The sequence below is a fragment of the Anolis sagrei genome, chromosome 2, assembly GCF_037176765.1.
Source record: "Anolis sagrei isolate rAnoSag1 chromosome 2, rAnoSag1.mat, whole genome shotgun sequence".
NCBI classification, from domain to species: Eukaryota; Metazoa; Chordata; class Lepidosauria; order Squamata; family Dactyloidae; genus Anolis; species Anolis sagrei.
In genome coordinates this window covers 228,650,873-228,673,247 of record NC_090022.1, presented here as the reverse complement: position 1 = coordinate 228,673,247, position 22,375 = coordinate 228,650,873, and the positions used below count along the sequence as shown (strand labels likewise).

The 22,375-nt window shown below is 42.0% G+C and overlaps 1 protein-coding gene across 1 annotated transcript; it reads right to left on the bottom strand.

Annotated features, from left to right (window-relative positions):
- Nucleotides 1-4,504: 4,504 nt before the first annotated feature.
- On the bottom strand, nucleotides 4,505-21,269 carry IDNK (IDNK gluconokinase). The gene is made up of 5 exons (XM_060762143.2): nucleotides 20,992-21,269; nucleotides 15,612-15,642; nucleotides 14,902-14,988; nucleotides 14,057-14,100; nucleotides 4,505-4,871 (listed from the first exon to the last, which is right to left on the bottom strand). The coding sequence occupies exons 1-5, from the start codon at nucleotides 21,096-21,098 to the stop codon at nucleotides 4,526-4,528; spliced, it is 615 nt and encodes a 204-aa protein (XP_060618126.2). The 5' UTR covers nucleotides 21,099-21,269; the 3' UTR covers nucleotides 4,505-4,525.
- Nucleotides 21,270-22,375: the final 1,106 nt, after the last annotated feature.

Genomic DNA, 22,375 nt, shown 5'->3' with positions numbered 1-22,375 from the left:
TGAAGGGAAATTCTCTCCTGAAAATGTTATGTGTAAAAGGTGTCTCAACTGAAGCTTTCTCACCAATCCTTGTTTCCACAACAAGCCATCATTTTTTTTCAAAATCCAATTCTCACAGAGACAGTGAGGTGAGATCTTCTAAACAGAGGCACAGAAAGCAAAACAAACACCACAGGGGTTTTAACCATTCCCTAGGCTATCCAAAGCTATAAAAATATATTTTCAACTGCAGTTACACTTAAAAATGCACTTGTTCAGACATACATATGAATTCAACTTCAGAGCAAACCTACAGATACATAGCCTAACTTGGGGCCTACCTGTAGTGAAAAGCTGTAGTGAAGTAATTTGGTCAGTTTAAAGAAATGATTGTAAAGAGTTTTTAGAGGTGTGGCTTCAGGAGAGTGGTGGTGAATTGGCCCTAGCCCTACCAGATTTGTCCTGCTATAAATCAAAGAGTAACTAAAATCACTGCCACAAGTCATACCTTCCTCTTATCTATGAATTCCTTACCTGTATAGAAACCACTTTGTGATATCTATTGTCAAGGTTCTAAATGTAGGCGTTCGATACTTTTAGTTGACACCTTTTAAATTCTACAAGTTTCTTTGGAGACTATGATTTTGCACTGTTGGTGGCCCTTTTTTAGGTCTCTCAGGTAGACAGTAGCATGTAATGTGAATGCAAAGTGAGGTGTTGGGAAGGAGAACAACCAACAGATCAATTTACCCACTTTGTTTTCTCTGTGTAGTATTTTGTTGTTCTGTTAGCTTACCAGTTACAAAGGCAAGAAGTGAGAGGAATTACTCCTAGGAAGGGAAATTCACTCCTGAGTGTTATGGGGAAATAGTGCCACTGAAGCTTTCATCACCAATCCTTGTTTCCATAACAAGATACATCTTTTAAAATCCAATTGTCACAAGGACAAAAAATGAGAATGCACCTGTTCTGACTTACATACAAATTCAATTTAAGAACAAATCCTCACCAATCCTTGTTTCCACAACAAGCCATTTGGAACCTATCTTGGGTTTCTGTGAGTTTTCCAGGCTGTATTGCCATGTTTCAGAAGCATTCTGTCCTGTCGTTTTGCCCACATCTATGGCAGGCATCTTCAGAGGTTGTGAGGTCTGTTGGAAAATAGGGAAGTGAGGTTTATATATCTGGAATGTCCAGGGTGGGAGAAAGAACTGTTTGAGGCAAGTGTGAATGTTGCAATTGGCCACCTTGATTAACATTGAATGGTTTTGCAGCTTCAAAGCATGGCTGCTTCCTTCCTGGGGAAATCCTTTGTTGGGATCATGTTTGCAACTTGGGAACTGCCTGCACGCTGTTTTGAGCCAAGACTATGATCAGAATGGGGTGGTTCCAGTAGGTTTTTTCTGGTGTCTTCTATAACATCTGAAGTACTCCATAGATGCCCCTGATCTTAAAACAGGCTAAGGATTTATCTTAGTTACTCTGTGACTGTAATATATGAAACTGACTTTTCACACGTTGAACTACAGTTCCTATCATATCAAACCATTGATCCTGCTGAGGTGGGCTGATGGGAGTTTGACTCCAGCAGCATCCTGGTACCAGAGAGGTAAAAACCGTTAATTTTATATTCCATACCTACACTTGATACACTTTGAAGAAGTGCTAGGCAGAAGCCTTACACAACTCACCCCACAAGAGGGCACTCTTTGGTTAATTTTTGACTCCTAGTCTGAGCATTTGAGGACTTAAGTCTATGAAAGCCCATGCTAGCGTCATTCTTTCAGACTCCAAAGTGCAACAAGATCCCTTCGCATATTATTAAAGTATTGGAAGTACTCAGCTCTATTTTTTTTAAAAAGACATCAGCTCTCACGAGGCATAATGAATTTTAGTAAGCATGCCACCTCTAGGTACTGTTACATAAGCATCAGTATAATGTCTATAAATGTGAATTAATAACTGGCTGTTTGTGTACTGTTAAAATAAGTTTATGCAGTTGACTGCAGAGACTTGTTTATTATCTTTGTCATAAGAGTTGTGGAGTAGGGCCTATACTTTGATTTTGTAATCAGATTGCTCTTAGATGTTAACATTGTTCTTCAAGCAAATTAAAATATATAACAATGGTACTTGTATATGATAGAATCAGAGGTGGAAGAGCACAAGAGCCATCCTGTCCAACGATCTATCAGAACTTAGATGTACAGAGATCATTGTGCTGTGGATTTAGGGTAATTTCATTGGGGAACATGCAGAACTTCATGTCAAAAAGTTTTAGCTGGCATGTTAGAAACTGGGAACCTGCCTTATCTGCGAAATTGCTGCATCAGAAACCATACTTCTTGAATCATTACTACAAGCTAGCATGTTTTCATTTACCGGAAAGCAAAAATTTATTTATTTATTTATTTGCTTTACTTCTATACCGCCTTTCTCAGCCGAAATGGCGACTCAAGGCGGTTTACATAGTAAAGGTTAACACAACATCAAAAAGGCAATTAAAAGCACATTATACAACATATCAAGTCAAAAACAATCATTATCATAGACGTGCGCCTCAGCAAACAAATCAGAATCCGTAATCATAATCCTTTATACCAACTCCTATGTTCAGTTGTACCATCTTACTGTACTTCATTGCACTATTTAGCCAAACGCTTGTTCGTAAAGCCAAGTCTTGACCTTTCTCCGGAATGCCAGCAATGAAGGAGCCTGTCTGATGTCCACAGGTAGGGCGTTCCACAGCCGAGGGGCCACCACCGAGAAGGCCGTCTCTCGTCCCCACCAACCGCGCCTGCGATGCGGGCGGGACCGAGAGCAGGGCCTCCCCAGACGATCTTAATGTCCTAGTCAGTTCATAGGAGGAGATGCGTTTGGAGAAGTAAGTAGGGCCAGAACCGTTTAGGGCTCAAAAATGCTCAAATTATTTGCTAATTTATGAAAATTAAACTTTTCTTATATAGGATAAGTGAATGTATATACTGACCTTCACTGTAGTGTGATTTGGTTCTTTTTACCATGCTGACTTCTTTTAAATTTTATTATGCTTCCTTGCTACAGTGGTTTTTAAAACAGTCCAGCTGCTATTTCCATCTTGCTTCTTATTTCCATTGTTAATAAAGCATCAGTTCTGTGAGACTTCCAAGATAGGCCATCACACCAAATTAATTGGGAGTTTGGTGGTGCAGGAAAAACAACTGTTTTGCCTTGGTTCTTCTTCAGTTGCAAAATTTTGGATTTGCTGGAGAACTAGATGTAAACACTGAAAATATACTAGATATGCTTTGCTTTTTATCCTCTGTAATCCTAGTTCCACTCTACCGATGTATATCTTCCTATCTTTCCTAACAGGAACAAATTACTCATTGTGAATAATTCTTGCAATATTCATCCTGCTGAATAACACATTTCTTCACAGTTCCCAATTGCTGCTTATGTTTCAAGAAGTATAACAATTTTTATGCAGAAATCCATTTCTTATGCCTCAAACATGATTTCTACTCCAAAGAACACATGGTTTTTCTGTGCAGAAATGCAGGTTTTCTGCATAGAAATTTCTGCAACCTCCTTTGAAGAAACGTGTGGTTATTCAGTACATAAAACCCACCTCAGCACATAAAATACTTATGTTTCCATTCTATGCTTTCTGATGTACAAAGAACCTCTCGGTAGTCCACCTCAGTAGATGGTGGTATTTCCAGTAGTGTTTCTTGAAGTGAAAAGAATAGCAAACAAGCATGCTTTCCATCTTCACTCCACCGTGTTCCTGATGCTCCCAAGATCTTATCAGCATAAGGTTCAAATAATGGCAATTTCCTACTTTTTTTTTTTTTTTGCATCAGGAGCGACTTGAGAAATTTCCTACTAGTACCAGGTCATTGCCCTGCAAGCGTTTCCCCCTTGGCAGCATAGCATAGCAACTCTGTGTCTTTTGTATGTTTGTTTGTTTGTTCTGTCAAAAATGTAATACAACTGTTCGGTTGCCTGACACGATAAATAAATAAGCGTAGCACTGTGATAGCACATGGCAAGAGAACTGAGAAGCTGGTATAATTTGAGTATAGAAGTACAATGTGAACAACTTTCTAACAAGTATACATCCATCTTCAGGTGAAGTTCTCAAAATCAATGGAGTTTCTGGAAATACTAAGTGCTTTAAAAAATTCCACCTATCTTGAGCTTACGTGAAATACTAAGTTACAGACATCAATCTGACAATATGGTTTTGATCTCTTCATGTGAGGGCAGTACAATTAAGACATGAGTTGTAAGTTTTGCGGGCTGTATGGCCATGTTCCAGAAGCATTCCCTCCTGTTGTTTCGCCTGCATCTATAGCAGGCATCCTCAGACCTCACAACCTCTGGGGATGCCTTCCATAGATGCAGGTGAAACAGGATAGAATGTTTCTGGAACATGGCCATATAGCCCAAAAAACTTAGAACAACCGAGTGATTCCGGCCATGAAAATCTTCGACAATAAATTAAATCATAGTTATACCATTACATCAAATGAGAGATAACTCAGGATCAACTTAATATTTATTACATTTTTCGAATGTAGTCTTCAATTTCAGATACTATTTCTGAAAGGGATTTTTCCAAATTAATAGTGATAAAGTTCTCTGGTGGGGATGGAGGTTCAAGGGTGTCAAACTGTGACTGTAGGAGACTAAGGGGCATGAAGTGTCCCTTCCTTTTTCTTAGACGGCCTGCAATTAAGTCAATCGATCCATGCAGATGGACAAAGAGGATCTTTAATGATTCAGGGGCCCCTTGGTTCTCTTGCTGACCACTCTCACAGCCGGTCTTTCCATTTTCCAAAATTTGCCTGTACATTTTCTTTAGAGCCGAGCAGGCTAAAATTGCATTTTCTCCACATGTATGAGCCCTATAAAAAAAGGAACAAAAGTGAGTACCCACAAATCTTTGTTGATTCTCATATTTTTGAGTCTTCTTTGTGGAGAGAAAAAAGCAGGGCATACATAAACATAAAATCATAGAGAAAAGAACACATGAGCTATCTAGTCCAATCCCCTGTCATGTAAGAAAATTACAATCAAAATACCCCTGACAGATGGCCATCCAGTATCTGTTTAAAAGCTTCCAAAGAAGGAGCTTCAACCAAACTCTGAGGTAGTGAGTTCCACTGCTGAACACCTGTTACAGTCAGGAAGTTCTTCCTAATGTTCAGTTGGAATCTCCTTTCCTGTAATTTGAACCCATTGCTCTGAGCCCTAGTCTCCAGGGCAGCAGAACACAAGCCTGCTCCCTCTTCCTTATGACATTTCAAATATTTATACATGGCTATCAGGTCTCTCAACCTTCTCTTCTGCAGACTAAACACCTCCAGCTTTTTAAGATGCTCCTCATGGGCATGGTCTCCAGACCTTTGATCATTTTAGTTGGCCTTCTCTGAACACCTCCCAGTTTCCCTGCGTGGTCACTGCAATTTACACATATATGGTAATATCCGGCGCTCGCGCCGGCAGCAACGGAAAGTTCACGAGATAAAAGATCAGTTGGAGCAGCCCCCCCCCCCCGCCCCCCTCTCCTCTATAAATAGCCCTCCCGAGAGACCGCGGCCAGTTCTTTCAATCCGCGCTAAAAAGGCAGCATCAGGGAAAGTGAGAGATTTAAATATGACAACAACTTCCTTCAAGAAATGTATTTTGTGCCCAAATAAATATCCGGACAATGATGCCCATCCTCATTGTCTTGTTTGTCTGGGAGAAGAACATCTCTCCCAGCCTTGTGAAATATGCAGAGCGTTTACGCCGCAAACGAGGAAGAATAGGGAATTGCGGTTAAAAGCGGCTTTGTATGAGCAGGCTCTGCTCCCTCCGATAGAGGACACAACAGATAAGGCCGACCCGGCCCTTAAGAAAAAGAAAATCATAAAGTTGAATAAAATTAAAGCCAGCAAGCCCTCCGAAAGAGGTGAAGTGGCTCAAACTTCTCTTTTAAAAAAGCCTCAAAACCCCTCTAAGGAGGGAGAAATGGCTTTATTAAACCAACCGCCGAGTAAAATGGCGGTTTCGGCTCGCAACGAAGAGAAGAATGAAGGGGCGACCCTTCAGTTACCTGTTGAGGCATGCCCCAAAAGCATGGCCCCATCGTTGGTCTCGGTGTCGACGCCGATTCAAACTCAGGGCCCCAACGATACCGTGGCTTCGGTATCGGGCGCCCTCTCCTCGCCAGCCAGACAGCAACAAACGACTCCTCGACGCGCTCGCGATCGAGCGCCTTCGCGTAATGCAACTAAAGGAGGAGGACGCCGGCGTCGAAGCCGCTCGGCGCCAAAGACCTCAAGCTCCTCCTCTGACTCCTCCTCTAGCTCCTCCCCTTTGAGGAAGCAGAGCAAGAAAGGGAGGGCTCGTGACAGTCCAGGGAGTAACTCCCATACATCTAGATGGATGAATATACAGCCCTCATCCACTAACGTTAACCAAGACAGCCAGGGCTGGAGTGTTGGCAATCAGAGCAACCATTGCCAGTCACTACCTCCAATTTTGTCCTATGGAGGATTTAATCAAGGGGGTCAACCCCAGCCTAATGTTCCTTTTATAAATCAAGGAGGCATGATTCAAGGGAACCAGTGCCAGCCCTCCCAAATGTTTATGAATCAAGCAGGCATGTTACAGGGAGGACAATTTCAACCCCCACCTCCCTTTATGAGCCAGGGAGGCTTCTGGCAGATGGCACCAAATGGTCAAATGTTTTATTGTGGAGCACCACTGCTTACGCAATGGCCCTTATCTAATACTAATGTGAATTCTGTGTCCACTACTGGACAGGCTCAGAAAAGGAAAACACATTCATCTAAAACTAAGAAACATCATACTTTGGCTTCGGAGTCAATAGCTCCACAGGGCCAACTGTCTCCTCTTATTCAGTCTGAGGTGCCACAAATGGCTGAATGTCTATCCTCGGATGAGGATGTGATTATTCAGGATAATTATGAAGAAACAGAACAAGATGTTCTCAGTGAAGAGTACACGAAGTTCGCTTCACTTATAAATAGAATGGTTCGCGCACTTGATCTCCCAACTCCAAAACAGCCGGAGTCAGTGGACGACCCAATGTTTCCTGCTGAACAACAGGAATCTACTACTTCGGCAGCTCTTCCGGCACTTCCTTACCTACTAAAGCTTACTAAGTCGGCTGAAGGTTCTCCTTCATTGGCTCCTGCAATCCCAAGGAAAGTGGACAATCTTTATAGGATTGATGTTTCCTCAGCAAGCTGGATAGCTAGACCGCCTATACCTAATACGGTTATAGCTGAGGTTGGGAATGGTCAAAAAAGCAAGAAATTAAATCCAACACCTTCTGATAAAGAGGGAAGGAAAGTGGATGCTATGGGTAAGAAGGCCCATATGACTGCTGGACTCTTTACTAGGATGGCTCATTTTGCAACTTACATGAGCGCTTATCAGACTCATTTATGGAATAAAGTGATCCCATACATGGACCTCATTCCAGAAAACGAACAACGTTTTCCACGAGCATTCCATTCAGAGGCATTATTGTTGGCAAAATTCCAAAAGGACTTCGCCAAACATATGGCTGAAACTGCTGGGAAGCTTTTTAGTACTGCTACTTCAATAAGACGACATGCTTGGCTACGTGCATCAGCTTTGTCCGAGGAAGGGCGTTCTTTAGCGGAACACTTACCTCTCCACGAAGACGGCCTTTTTCATCCTACAACAGATGAAAGACTGAAACACAATCAAGAAATGAAAAAAACTATGCAGATATATGGCTTCCCAAAACAAGGATACTTCCAACAAAGACCTCGATGGCAGTCGTCCCCATCATACTTCAGAAGAAATTCTGGTAATTTTTATGGAGGCCAGCAGCGACAACGTGCGCCTCTGAACTCTAAGCCTTACGTTCCGCGAAAGCAAACCTATGGGCAAAGAAACAAGTTCCAGCCTTACCAGAATAAGCCCAACCGCCAAGGGGGAAACAAGCAGCGTTTTTGACATTCTCTCTATAGGCGATGGGGGTTCTAGTTTACGTACATTAGTACCTTCTGTTTCATTACAAAGTTGTAACTTTACTGTTTGTGAAAATCTGAACATTGTAAATGCAGACTTACCTTATTTTGGGGCGCGTTTAGCCCCTTTTTATGACGCATGGTCAAGTATAACCACTGACTCCTGGGTGCTTCAAATTGTTAAATTTGGCTATTTGATCGAATTTGAAAATTTACCGCCTGTGGGTCTAATTAAGACCACGTCTCCTTCTCCTGCACTTTTAGAGGAGATTAAGATTTTACTGTCTAAGGGAGCAATAAGCCCACTATCTCCATCGGCATATGGACAATGTTTTTTCTCCCGTTACTTTTTAATATCTAAAAAAGGAGGTGGTTTACGCCCAATATTAGATTTACGAGGGGTGAATAATTTTATTAATTCTAGAAAGTTTCGCATGGTTTCACTTAAGACGATTCTTCCGTTGTTAAATAAAGATGTTTGGTTTGCATCAGTAGACTTAAAAGATGCTTATTTTCATGTTTCCATTAATCAGCAACACCGCAGATACCTGGCCTTTAAAGTCGGTAGTCAGGCCTTCCATTTTAACGTTTTGCCTTTCGGATTGGCTACTGCACCAAGAGTATTTACAAAATGTATGGCCACAGTGGCGGCGTACCTCCGCACATCTGGAATAACGGTTTTTCCATACATTGATGATTGGCTGATTGTATCGAATTCGAGAGAAAGACTTCTATCGCATATCGACAAAACGTTGTTTCTCCTCCAGTCTTTAGGTCTAATAGTGAACTGGGAGAAATCCAACCTCGTTCCATCAAGACGGATGCAGTTCATCGGAGCAGTGTTGGACTCGGAGACTCAGAAGGCATACTTGCCCGACGACCGCTTCAAAAGACTGCAGAGTCTTATACTTCAAGTTGTAAAACGAAACGTCGTAAGGGCCAGACAGATTCAGGTGATATTAGGGCATATGGCGTCGACGACCGCGGTGACTCCGCATGCAAGACTGCATTTCAGACCCCTTCAGTCCTGGTTCCTGTCGGTCTTCAACCCATTGTTACACAGATCCAGTATGCACCTGTCTTTGCCTGTGCAACAACGCAAACACCTTTTATGGTGGACGGAACACCACAATGTTTGTGTTGGCCTTCCCTTTCATCAACCCAAGCCTTCCAAAATCCTAACCACAGACTCCTCACTCACGGGATGGGGAGCACATGTGGATGGGTTAACAACACAAGGGACATGGACTTCTGTAGAAACATCATACCACATAAATCTGTTAGAGTTATTAGCAGTAGAGAAGGCACTGAAGGCTTTCGAACCAATTTTAAGGCATCAAACAGTCCAACTGGTAACAGACAATACAACTGTAATGTATTATGTAAACAAGCAAGGAGGAACCCATTCAAGGGGATTACTGGAGATAACACTCAGGGTGTGGAATTGGTGCATAGACAGAGACATTCATCTCTTGGCAATACATCTGCCAGGGGAGCAGAATGTGTTAGCGGACTTCTTAAGCAGAAACCCCCTCACCTGTCACGAATGGACTCTGAACAGGCAGGTTGCAGCTCTACTATTTCGAGCCTGGGGCAGGCCAGAGTTAGATCTATTTGCTTCAGCCCGAAACACACAGTGCCATCTTTTTTGCGCCAGGAACAGTCAGAAGCTGATGCCCAATTGCCTGGGCGACGCCTTTCTGCAACATTGGGGAGAGTGGAAGGTTTATGCGTTCCCTCCGTTTCCCCTTATACATCGGGTAGTATCAAAGCTAGCCCAGGATCGGGCTCAAGGGATCCTAGTTACCCCATGGTGGCCCAGACAGCCATGGTTCTCCCTAGTACTGGAAATGTCCCAAAGAATATTCAAACCGCTTCCTCAGAGGGAAGACTTGCTGACGAAGGAGGATGGTCGGGTGTTATACCCGGACGTCCAGAAATTGAAACTGACAGCTTGGCGTATATTTCCAGTCCAGTAAAGTTAATTATGGAAGCAGCCCAGAGACAATCCACGAGAAGGTCATACATCTATAAGTGGTCAAGGTTTTCGAAGTTTGCTCAAAATAAAGGGATAGATCCTGTTAAGGCTCCAACTTCTTTGGTGTTAGACTTTTTGGCCCATTTAGTTGATTTAGGTTTATCCTGGTCATCTTTAAAATGTTATTTAGCGGCTCTATCCTGGTTTAGGAGGAAGGCAGGCTTGCCATCGTGTTTCAGTGACCCGATGGTGTCCCAATTCATGAAGGGTTTAAAGAATCTGAGAACACCAGTAGCACCAATTGCTCCTTCATGGAGTTTAGAGATAGTACTTTCGGCCTTGGTTAAAGCCCCATTTGAACCATTGGCGACGGTAGATATGGCATATTTGACATGGAAAACAGCATTTTTGGTTGCAGTAACGTCAGCACGTAGAGCGGGAGAGCTGTGTGCCCTTAGGTGCGATGAGCCCTATATGAGAATACACAGAGATAAGGTAGTACTAAGACCTGATATATCTTTTCTACCGAAGGCGACAAGCAGGTTTCATATGTCGCAGGAAATTATATTACCAGCCTTCTTTCAAGACCCATCTTCTTCTTTAGAGAAGAACTTGCATCTGCTGGATGTACGTAGGGCTCTAATATATTATATAGATAGAACCAAAGGTTGTAGAAAATCTACTAGGTTATTTTTAAAATACAGAGAGGATTCTGTGGGACTTCCTGTTTCCTCACAGAGGTTTTCAGCTTGGATTGTCTCGACCATTAAACTTGCTTATCAAATGTGTAGGAAAGACTTACCTTTGCAGGTTAAGGCACATTCTACAAGGGCAATGGCCACTTCGACAGCGTTTCTGAAAGGCGTTCCGCTTGACACTATTTGTAGAGCAGCCACTTGGTCCAGACCAACGACTTTTGTGAAACATTACAAGCTGGATGTGCAATCGAAGGCGTTTGGTAGAGCGGTGCTTTTTTCGGCTGTGGCATGACGCCCTCCGTCCAGGTTAGCAGCTCGCTAGTCTACCATATATGTGTAAATTGCAGTGACCACGCAGGGAAAATATGGGTTGCTTACCTGTAAACATAGTTTCCCTAGTGGTCACCTGCAAATTTACACAACCCGCCCTTCCTCCCCTCCTGATTGTCATGCCCCAGCTCTTCTGTATGCGATTTTTAGCGACGGAAGAACTGGCCGCGGTCTCTCGGGAGGGCTATTTATAGAGGAGAGGGGGGCGGGGGGGGGGCTGCTCCAACTGATCTTTTATCTCGTGAACTTTCCGTTGCTGCCGGCGCGAGCGCCGGATATTACCATATATGTGTAAATTTGCAGGTGACCACTAGGGAAACTATGTTTACAGGTAAGCAACCCATATCTTGTCAATATCCCTCTTGAACTGTGGTGCCCAGAATGGGACACAGTACTCCAGGTGAGGTGTAACCAAAGCAGAATAGAAAGGCAACACAACTTCCCTTGATCTAGACTAGTGGTTCTCAATCTGTGGGTCCCCACGTGTTTTGGCCTACAACTCCCAGAAATCCCAGCCAGTTTTCCAGCTGTTAGGATTTCTGGGAGTTGAAGGCCAAAACATCTGGGGACCGACAGGTTGGGAACCGATCTAGATGTTATACTCTTTTTGATGCAGCCCACACTCCCATTGGCTTTGTTAGCTGCTGTGTCACATTGTTGGTTCATGTTCAACTTGTCCATTATGACTTTTTCACATGGACTGTTGAGCCAGGCGTCACTCTGTATCTTTGCATTTCATTTTTTTTCTGCCTAAGTGTAGTACCTTACATTTCTACTGGATGAAAATCATTTTGTTAGTTTTGGTCCAGCTCTCTAATCAGTTGAGGTCATTATTAATTGTGATCCAGAAAGTTACTGAAAAGGGCTATAATTCAATGTTTGTGCTATGATTTCAGAGGTACAGTTAGCCCTCCATATCTACAGGAACTGGTTCTGCATTTCCCAACATATACACTTCCCCCACTCTTCAAATTCTCTCATTTCTTAAGGAATATACAGGAAATTCTCATTTATCTGTTGGGTTAGGGACTGGAACACTGTTGGAATTGGCTGAGAACTGGAACCTAGATTATTTTAGCTTGCAATTTCATTTTGGCGGCTGAAAAATATAAACACACTACATATCAGTTTTGAATGTGTGATAATGGTAATGGAGCTCTTGCACACATTCAAAAGCAATTCGAGGAGAGGTCTGCTTCTGTAGGCAAGACTAAGGACCACACACAAGCAGGCATGCAGTCCCAAGCGAATCTGAACTTTATAGGCAAGAAGAGCTATGACCCCTCATCAACTAAATGACACTTGACTATAATATGCAAATGCTGAAAGAATGAGTCATCAGAGAGTGAGGTGTCAAAAGATGGGGGACAGCCTTATACGTTATAGATCACTGATGAATGATTGCATAAAAATGAGTAACTTAAGCATGGAGACTTCTCATTCAGCTGCTTGCAAATCCTCTAAGTATATGCAGAACATTATTTTTTTTGCTCAAATGAATCGCTGCATCCTTTTTGCCTTTCCCTCTCAGCCAAAAAGTCTGCAAATATCTGTGGCTGGATAAAGTATTTGTATGCAGGAGTTTGGGAACCCTAGATTCAGTCTTCAGCATCTTCAGTTTCAATTACAGAGGCCCCTTCTACACTGCCATGTAATCCAGATTATCAAAATAGATAATCCATATTATCTGCTTTTAATTGCATTATATGAGTCTACACTGCCATATAATCCAATTCAAATCAGATAATCTGTATTTTATATGGGATTGTAGGGAAGGTCTGAGTATTTAACAAACTCAATATTTTCTGTGTCCATCTTACCTTGACTGTATAATACAAAGAGGGTGGATTTAAAGATTTAAAAGAAGTCACTAACAGGCAGAATGCAAGTAGGGAGAAAGAGCGATAGTGGTGCCAAGACTGAAAGAAATTGGTAGGGTAGCTTCTGCCCACAAAATCACAAGTCGAATACATCTAGGACTGTGTGATGTATTTTCGAATGATGTGTGCAGATCCAAGTAAGGTGGCCTTTTGCAGTTGACAGGTCTTTTGTCAATATTTATTGTTTCCAAATGCCGCATAGCACCCAGTGTGCTGATGACCACTGGGACCACCTGTACTGGTTTATGCCAGAGCCTTTGCAATTTGATTTTGAGGTCCTGATAACAGCTCTTGTTTCCACGCAGCTGAAACCTCTCTGGCTTGGTTGGACCTGCTGGTAGTTACACTATCGCCAGCACAGCTCTCAGCATCCTTGGAGCAGTTAAGCCCCCCACCACGACAAGATGGCACTCATTGGGGAGATTATTATTATTGGGTTGTTGTAGGTTTTTCCGGGCTATATGGCCATGTTCTAGAGGCATTTTCTCCTGACGTTTCGCCTGCATTTATGGCAAGCACCCTCAGAGGTAGTGAGGTTTGTTGGAAGTAGGGAAATGGGTTTATATATCTGTGGAATGACCAGGGTGGGACAAAGGACTTTTGTCTGCTGGAGCTAGGTGTGAATGTTTCAACTGACCACCTTGATTAGCATTTAATGGCTTGGAAGTGCCTGGGGGGAACCTTTTGTTGAGAGTGATTTGATGTGCCTGATTGTTTACTCTCTGTTGTTTTGCTGTTGTAATTTTTGAGTTTTTTAATACTGGTAGCCAGATTTTGTTCATTTTCATGGTTTCTTCCCTGAGCATGAACATGGCCATATAGCCCGGAAAAACCTACAACAACCCAGTGATTCCGGCAATGAAAGCCTTCGACAATACATTATTATTATCATTATCATTATCATTATTATTATTAATATTTCTTTTGCTCAGAACTAGGTTCTAGAAAGCTCTTTCTGCCTCTCCTTTTATTTCATTAATTGACAGCCCCTATTCTTTGAAGCATGTCTTCCAATTCTAGTACTTCTTAAGCAGGCCTTTCTATTTTACTGAATCTGACAGGGAGAGGCACCCATCCTAATACCTAATAATATTTATTTAACTTCAGCTTTAATTGGGGGGGGGATCTAGTAAGTAGGTGAATTTGCTAGAAAAAGGCAATGAATTAATACTAGTCAATTTATTCTCTTACCTTTTTAATATATCATGAAGGCAGCAAAGCCATGGGATCCTGTCCTAAAAACAAGAGAGACTAGATTAAGTGAAGGGTTTAATTTCCCTTGAAATAACTCAGCATTTGTCAGGCCTACTTACAATTGCTGCCACAAGTACATCATAGCAGGCTTTGCTATCATAAATCTTCTTTCTCATAGCCTCATTTGCTTTGGTCTTGCCACTGAGGAAACAATTGCTAACTGCGACTTCACTTGGCTCAAATGTGTGTGGCAACTACAATCAGCATGATTGATCAGCTTCCCAACATAATTCAATTTAAGCTTTACACCACCTCCAGATTTCTTCGTAATTGATTATCGTTAAAACCCCACCTTTTCATCTATTCTAAACCATGTTAGAGAAGTTTAATAAAAACTCTTTGGAAAGTTGCTGCATTAGTAAAGAAGATGGAAAACTTCATTCATATCACCAGTAAGCAAGAAATCTTCATAAGCTATCATGGGATAAGGCTGTTCACACTGTGTTGAAAAAGTTTGCATTGGGTGGCAAGACCAGAAAACACAGCAAAGAAAGAAGTGTATGAGCCCTGATCAAGAAAGGTGTTAATTCAATAAACAACAACTGTAAAATCCACTCCCGCTCTAGCAATCAAGCAGAACAAGCAATTCCAGGACATGACACTTATAAATACATGGGATTATGGGAAGCCAGCAGGAAAAATGACAAAATTGTGACTCTAAAAATAATTTCTGTACAATGTCATTAAATTACTTTAAAAAAAAAAGACTAAGCTGAGTGTTCAATTCTGTGTTCAGTAAAGTAATTCAAAGAATTCACTGTCCTTTGGAGCATGTGAAGTACCTGATCATTTAAAGGTATTCCTTCTGCCATTTTCTTTTTATTCTCATCTGGATGATAGTCATCACCTTCATAGAACTTCCATCCTAACTAAATAGGAATGATAACCGTTGAACATTTTAGCATAAAGCAAAATACATAACAAATGCAAATCATTACAGAATTCAAATATCACAAAATGAGTCATCTATTTGTTTACTTATTTATTTACTATATTTATACCCCACTCTTCTCACCCCGAAGGAGACTCATGAGTTACGTGTGATACATTCCCCACAGATTTAAGTTCTGAAATTACAGGAAAGAATAATTATGTAAGATCTATTTTTTCTCATCAAAGCAACTTTTAATGCATTGGTTTAATATTTTTTCACATGGAGAGAAGATAAAATGCTATAGTCTGTATCTTGGAAAAAATAGTAAAAAAAATAGCAATGGCAGGTTTTTTTTGGCAGCTGTATCTGCATAAGAGGGATGGTTGAAAGATCAAATGTATTTGTAAAAGCCATAACAGCATTATGAATGGTTGGTCATTGGCATTCCAACAAACCCCATTTACACGCTGCAGAGCAGTCACATAAGTAGTTCTGTCCCACATCTAGAGCCCACAATCCCATTAGCTTTCAGCATGCAGCTGTTATGCTGTTTACTTATCGAACTGACAATAAATGGCAAGAGGGGAACAAAGAACTCAAAAAATATACCCAGTGTACCTTGTCTGCCAGATGTGAGCCCACAGTAGATCTGTAAAACATGGAAAAAATAACATTTACTTTTTGAGAAGAAACAGGTGTTGAAAGAAAAAGAAAAAGCTTAGAATGAAGTAGTTATCACCAATTTTCTGTGATTATGTCTGTAACCTGCCCAAATGAAAATATTTTCTGTGAAGCCAATCACCTGTTCACAGGAGCGACAGCATGATAACAATGTTGTTAACAGATAGCCCCTCTTCATTACAGCTGTTAGAAAAGCCTCCTGGGGCATTTGCCTCATGCTGCCTAAGGGTAGTCCTGACCTTGGTTTGAACACAACCATTACACTAAGAAAAGATGTCCAAAAGACATGTGCCTTTCTGATAACATATTCCAATATCCTTAAAAAGTTGCTTCCTCACTAGAACCAGGAAGCAACTTGTTTTTCTATTGTTTTTTTGATAACTAGTTACATTTTGCAGAAATTACCTGGAATTGAATCACACTTCTTTATGTTAGCAGTCATGGCTACAATTTTATTTTGAGTGGAAACAAAAATGGGCTGACAGTTCCATGTTTTTCTCTGTGTGCTCCCTGTCTCTGTGCATGAGTCTGTGCATGCATTTGCATGTCTTTACATGCTCTGGCTCAGTCTCAGCAATAGGAGGGGCAACATGTATGTCTATATTATGCTGCAGCCAGGAAATAATTACATAGGTAATATTTGCACTTTTCTAAGGATATCCAATATGCGATATCTGAATTGACCACTTGGGTGAGCCACAGAACATTTGCTAATGGCACAGTAACAAAGCAAACTGTTAGGAAGAACATGTAGGATTGTTCATTGAGTGTTGGAAGTTGATTCTGGAAACCAGAATTCAAATCCTCACTTTTCCATGAGACCCACTGGGTTTATTTATTTATTTATTGTGTCAGAAGCAAATTGGGAATGCAGTTATAATGTATAGAAAAACTACAAAGTTAAAAACTTGGCATAATACTAAATTTTCTTTGACCAGAAGCTGGTCACTTGGGAGTGTCTCTGGTGTTGCTGTAAGAAGGTCTTCCATTGTGCATCTGGCAGGGCTCAGGCTGCATTGTAGTAAGTGGCCTGTGGTTTGCTCGTATCCGCACTCACATGTCGCGGACTCCACTTTGTAGACCCATTTCTTAAGGTTAGCTCTGCATCTTGTGGTGCCAAAGCACAGTCTGTTAGTACCTTTCAAGTTGCCCAGTCTTCTGTGTGCCAGGGAGAAGTTTCTCATCTGTTATCAGTCACTGATTGCGGGTCTTTTGGTAAATCACACTTTCTTAATCCCAAAGGAAGGCAATGGCAATGTTGTGTTTCAACTTTCAGTGCTTTTAGTGACTGAAGCAAGTCACAATTCCTTGCAAGGTTATGCTGTTTCCCATGGAGCCCTGTGATTTCTACAATTCTTTGAAAAATACACTTGCTTTCAAGAGATCCTGAAACAAACAGCAATTACCATATATACTCAAGTATAAGCCGACCCAAATATAAGCTGAGGCACCTAATTTTATCACAAAAAACTGGGGAAATGTATTGACTCGAGTATAAGCCGAGGGTGGGAAATGCATCCACTATGGGTCAATTTCAAAATAAAAATAGATCACAATAAAATTACATTAATTGAGGCATCAATAGGCTAAATGTTTCTGAATATTTACATAAAACTGTAATTTAAGATAAGACTGTCCAACTCTTATTAAATCGTTATTCTAACCTCCTTCAATGTAAATGTACTTATTATTAAAATGATAAATATAATAAAAATAATAAAGTAAAATAATGAAAATGCAATAAGAACAGTAGTAATAGAGTAAAATAAATGTAGTAATAATAGGGTAAAATACTGTAAATGTAATAATAATAAATAGATAAATGTAATAATAATAGGGTAAAATAATAGAATAATAATAGAGCAAAATAATTAAATATAATAATAGTGTAAAATAATAAATGCAATAAAATAATACTAATAACAGAGTAAAAGAATAAATAACCTTGACTTGAGTATAAGCCGAGGAGAACTGTTTCAGCCTAAAAAAGGGGCTGAAAAACTAGGTTCATACTCTAGTACATACAGTATGTACATTTATTGAATAATCCCTATATAATATTGATCAACACTTCTTTGAAAAAAAAAACCCTAACATGCAATTTAAAAATAACAATTATGTCAACAAGTCATATTAAAAAGATACATTGTCTCTTCCAAAGTAATAGTGGGTAACAGTTAATCAGATTAGTTTTGACACTCCCATGTGGGAGTTGAACACACACATAGGTTTCTTCATGCAACATAGAATTATGTTTTCATATCAGATAAACCCCAACAATACTGGGAACTAAAAGAAACTGGTTGAACTGCATTCATCAAAAATACACAGGTGTATAAATTCATTTGGTTGCATCTCTGCATCCAGGGTAGCAGTAACTATTACTCTCTAAACCACACATTTTTCAGTTTATTTCTAAATATTTAGGGGGCATCTACACTGTAGAATGAATGCATTTTGACACCATTTCAGGCCCCTTCTACAATGCCTTATAATCCAGATTATCAAAGCAGATAATCCACATTATCTGTTTTGAACTGGATTATGAGTCTACACTGCCACAAAATCCAGTTCAAAGCAGATAATCTGGATTTTATATGGTAGTGTAGAAGGGGCCTCAATGTTGTGGAATTGTGAGATTTGTAGTTTGGTAAAGCATCAGTTTCACAAGAAAAGACACCTTGGGAAACTACTACTCCCAAGGCACCATAGTACTGAGCCAGGGCGGTTTGAGGGTCCAAACTCATTCTACAATCTGGGCCCTTTCTACACTGCCATATAATCCAGATTATCAAAGAAGATAATCTACATCGTCTGCTTTGATCTGGATTATATAAGTGTACAGCCTCTCCCACACAGCTAAATAAAATCCCACATTTTCTGCTTTGAACTGGAATATATGGCAGTGTGGACTCCGATAACTGGGGGGGCTTCCACACAGCCATATAACCCAGAATATCAACGCAGATAATCCACAGTATCTGCTTTGAATGGGTTGATTCCACACTTCCATATATTCCAGTTCAAAGCAGATATTATGGGTTATTCTGCCTTGATATTTTGGGTTATATGGCTCTGTGGGAGGGCCCTACATTGCCATATAATCAAGCTCAAATCAGATAATCTGTATTTTATATGGCAGTGTAGAAGGGGCCCTAGATGCAACCTATGAGCCCTTCCACACAGCCCTATATCCTGTAATATCAATGCAGGAAATCCCACATTATATGACTCTAGACTCAGATAACCCAGTTCAAAGCAGATATTGTGGAATTTTCTGCCTTGATATTCTGGGATATAGGGCTGTGTGGAAGGGCCCTTCGTCTACTGACCTGTGATGCTGTCACAAGCTAAAATAAATAACAGGTTGTGTTATATTGTGCTAAAAGAACTGCAGGAACACCTAGTTTCAGCAGATACCCATTCATTAACCAATTAAAACATTCCAGTATCTAAGAAAAGAGTAAGTGGTGATTATAAGCTATCATTTGACTAAATAATGTTCTTTCATTTATCAGAACTGGTTTGCTCTGATTGCTTCAGGAGAAAAAAGCAGCCTGAGCTCCACAACTGTGAGGAAACCATGAAACTATGGGCCCTTCTACATAGCCCTATATCCCAGAATATCAAGGCGAAATCCTCACATTATCTGAGTTTGGACTCAGATAACCCAGTTCAAAGCAGATATTGTGCGATTTTCCGCTTTGATATTCTGGGATAAAGGGCTGTATGGAAGGGCCCTATGAGAGGTCCTTGGTCAGGCATGGGCAAACCTAGGCCCTCCAGGTGTTTTGGACTTCAACTCCCACAATTCCTAACAGCTGGTAGGCTGTTAGGAATTGTGGGAGTTGAAGTCCAAAACACCTGGAGGGCCCAGGTTCGCCCATGCCTGATACATCCCAAAAGGTGTCTGAAGGGAGATGGAGAGGGCTGTGGAAGATGTGGCTGTGGGCCTTTCCACACAGCCAGCGAACCCAGGCCGTATCAGCTTTGAACTGGGTTATCTGAGTCCACACTGTCATATATTCGAAGCAGAAAATGTGGGATTTGAGTCAGCTGTGTGGAAGAGGCTTGGGATAATGTGCCCAGGAAGTTTCACAAATGCAAAACGGAGACTGGCGAAGTCCTAAAAGGCTTCACCCAGGACTGAGGGCCCTTCCACACAGCCCTACATCCTAGAATATCAAGGCAGAAAAACCCACAATATCTGCTTTGAACTGGATTATCTGAGTCCACTGCCTTGATATTCTGGGATATACTTACTTACTTAGGTGATTCCTCGTTGTCCAAGTAGGATAGTCTTCCAAGATCAGTATACTGGTGGATCCGTAGGTGACTGTGGAGCCCTATTTTTGATCTGCATCTTCTCCTGCAGCGAGGGTATTAGTTTCCAGGTGGAAGGCGGTCTAGTTTCCAGATGGAAGGCAGTCTCAGTCGGGGTTGGCTTTACGTGCCTTCCTCTTGGTACTTTTCTCTCTTTCGCCTTCCATTCTTGCCTCTTTCAAATTCTACAGCACTGCTGGTCACAGCTGACCTCCAGCTGGAGTACTCAAGGGCAAGGGCTTCCCAGTTCTGTGCCTATGCCAGTTTTTAAGGTTGGCTTTGAGCCCATCTGGGATATAGGGCTATGGTGAGGCATGGGCAAACGTGGGCCCTCCAGGTGTTTTGGACTTCAACTCCCACAATTCCTAACAGCCTTCTGGCTGTTAGGAATTGTGGGAATTGAAGTCCAAAACACCTGGAGGGCCCGGGTTTGCCCATGCCTGATGCATCCCAAAAGGTGTCTGAAGGGAGATAGAGAGGGATGTGGAAGATGTGGCTATGGGCCTTTCCACACAGCCATAGAACCCAGGCAGAAAATCGCACAATTATCAGCTTTGAATTGGATTATCTGAGTCCACACTGCTTTATATTCGAAGCAGAAAATGTGGGATTTGAGTCAGCTGTGTGGATAAGGCGCCCAGAAAGTTTCACAATTGCAAAACGGTGGCTGGCACACAAAGGCTTCACCCAGGTCTGAGGGCCCTTCCACACAGCCCTATATCCCAGAATATCAAGGCAGAAAACCCCACCATGTCTGCTTTGAACTGGGTTATCTGACTCCACTGCCTTGATATTCTGGGATACAGGGCTGTGTGGAAGGGCCCTGAGAAGGAAAATCAACGGGGTGAGGCCTTGCGTGGCTTCTCTGTGGATTTAGAGAGAGACAGGGAGAGTCCCCAGCAGACAATAACAGAGGCAGGCTGCTCTTCCGCCTGGCCTGGGCGACGCAAAATATCCCCTCTCGCCCCCAAGAGGAGGCGGCACTGCTACTTACTTCCCGGACCCGCTGACTCCCATGACCACCAGGAGGTGAGGCGCCCCCTCTAGGCCCGGAGGCCCTCTCTCCTCCTCTGCTGTTGCTGCTGCTGCTTCTTCGGCCATGAGCTTCTCTTTCTGCCCTGAACTCGCTCGGCAGGACCGTCCTCTTGCTTTGGGAGAAACTGCCAAACAGAGGCCAAAGTCCGCCCTGCTTTAGATGAGGAAACCAGGCTTGGGAAAGCTCCCAAGGGCGAGGAATGCAGATTGACACCTCTGCAGATCTCTCAATGCAATGCCATGGCAGCCTGGGATTTGTAGTTTCAGGGTTGGGGCGAGGGGGGAGGCACTCTTTGTGGAACTACAGCTCCCATTCTTCCATAGCACCGAGCCCTGGGATCAAACTGCATCCATTAATTCTGCACATGCACCCCCAGGCCCCACCTACCCTGCAATATACAATCCAGATTGTCTGCTTTGAAACTGGATTACAAAACAGTGTAGACGAGGGGCAGCATTTGCAGTATAGTTGATTTTGTCCAGGGGCGCTCTTGAGGCACTCTTGGGGGAAAATACACCTTGACATATGCGAGTTGTAGTTACTGGGATGTATAGTTCACCTACAACCAAAGAGCATTCTGAACTCCACCAATGAAGGAATTGAACCAAATATGGCACACAGAACTCCTACGACGAACAGAAAATATATATCAGTGATTGGTTGGGGGGGGGGGGGTCAAAATACTGTTTGCTTACTGTTGAAAATTACCTAGGTCCGCCTCTGGTGTAGACGCATATAATCCAGTATTGCACCACCTGACATCCACCGGGAAGTAGCAGCCAATAGTGAAAGGACCAAGGCAATGACATCTCCAGCTCATCCCCTGTTTGGGTATCAGCCAGCACGTCAACGACTTAAATCAAGAAATAGTTTTCTAAGATCTACAGAGACACTTGCTGGAACACCTCAGCAAGCGAGAGTCCAAAAGTGGCAGGCTCAAACCCAGAACCTCAATCAATGGCTGATACCAAATGAGAGACTCCCCCCTGGACACACAGAAGACTGGGCGACTTGGAAGGCACTGAACAGACTGTGCTCTGGCACCAGGGGCGGCTGAACCCGTTATGCAAAGTAGGCATTCGCAGTATAGTTGATTTTGCCCAGGGGCGCTCTTGAGGCACTCTTGGGGAAAAATAGACCTTGACATATGCAATCTGTAGTTACTGGGATGTATAGTTCACTTACAATCAAAGAACATTCTGAACTCCACCAATGATGGAATTGAACCAAATATGGCACACAGAATTCCCATGAGCAACCGAAAATATAAATCAGTAATTGGTTGGGGGGGGGGGCAAAATACTGTTTTGCTTACTGTTGAAAATTACCTAGGGCCGCTTCT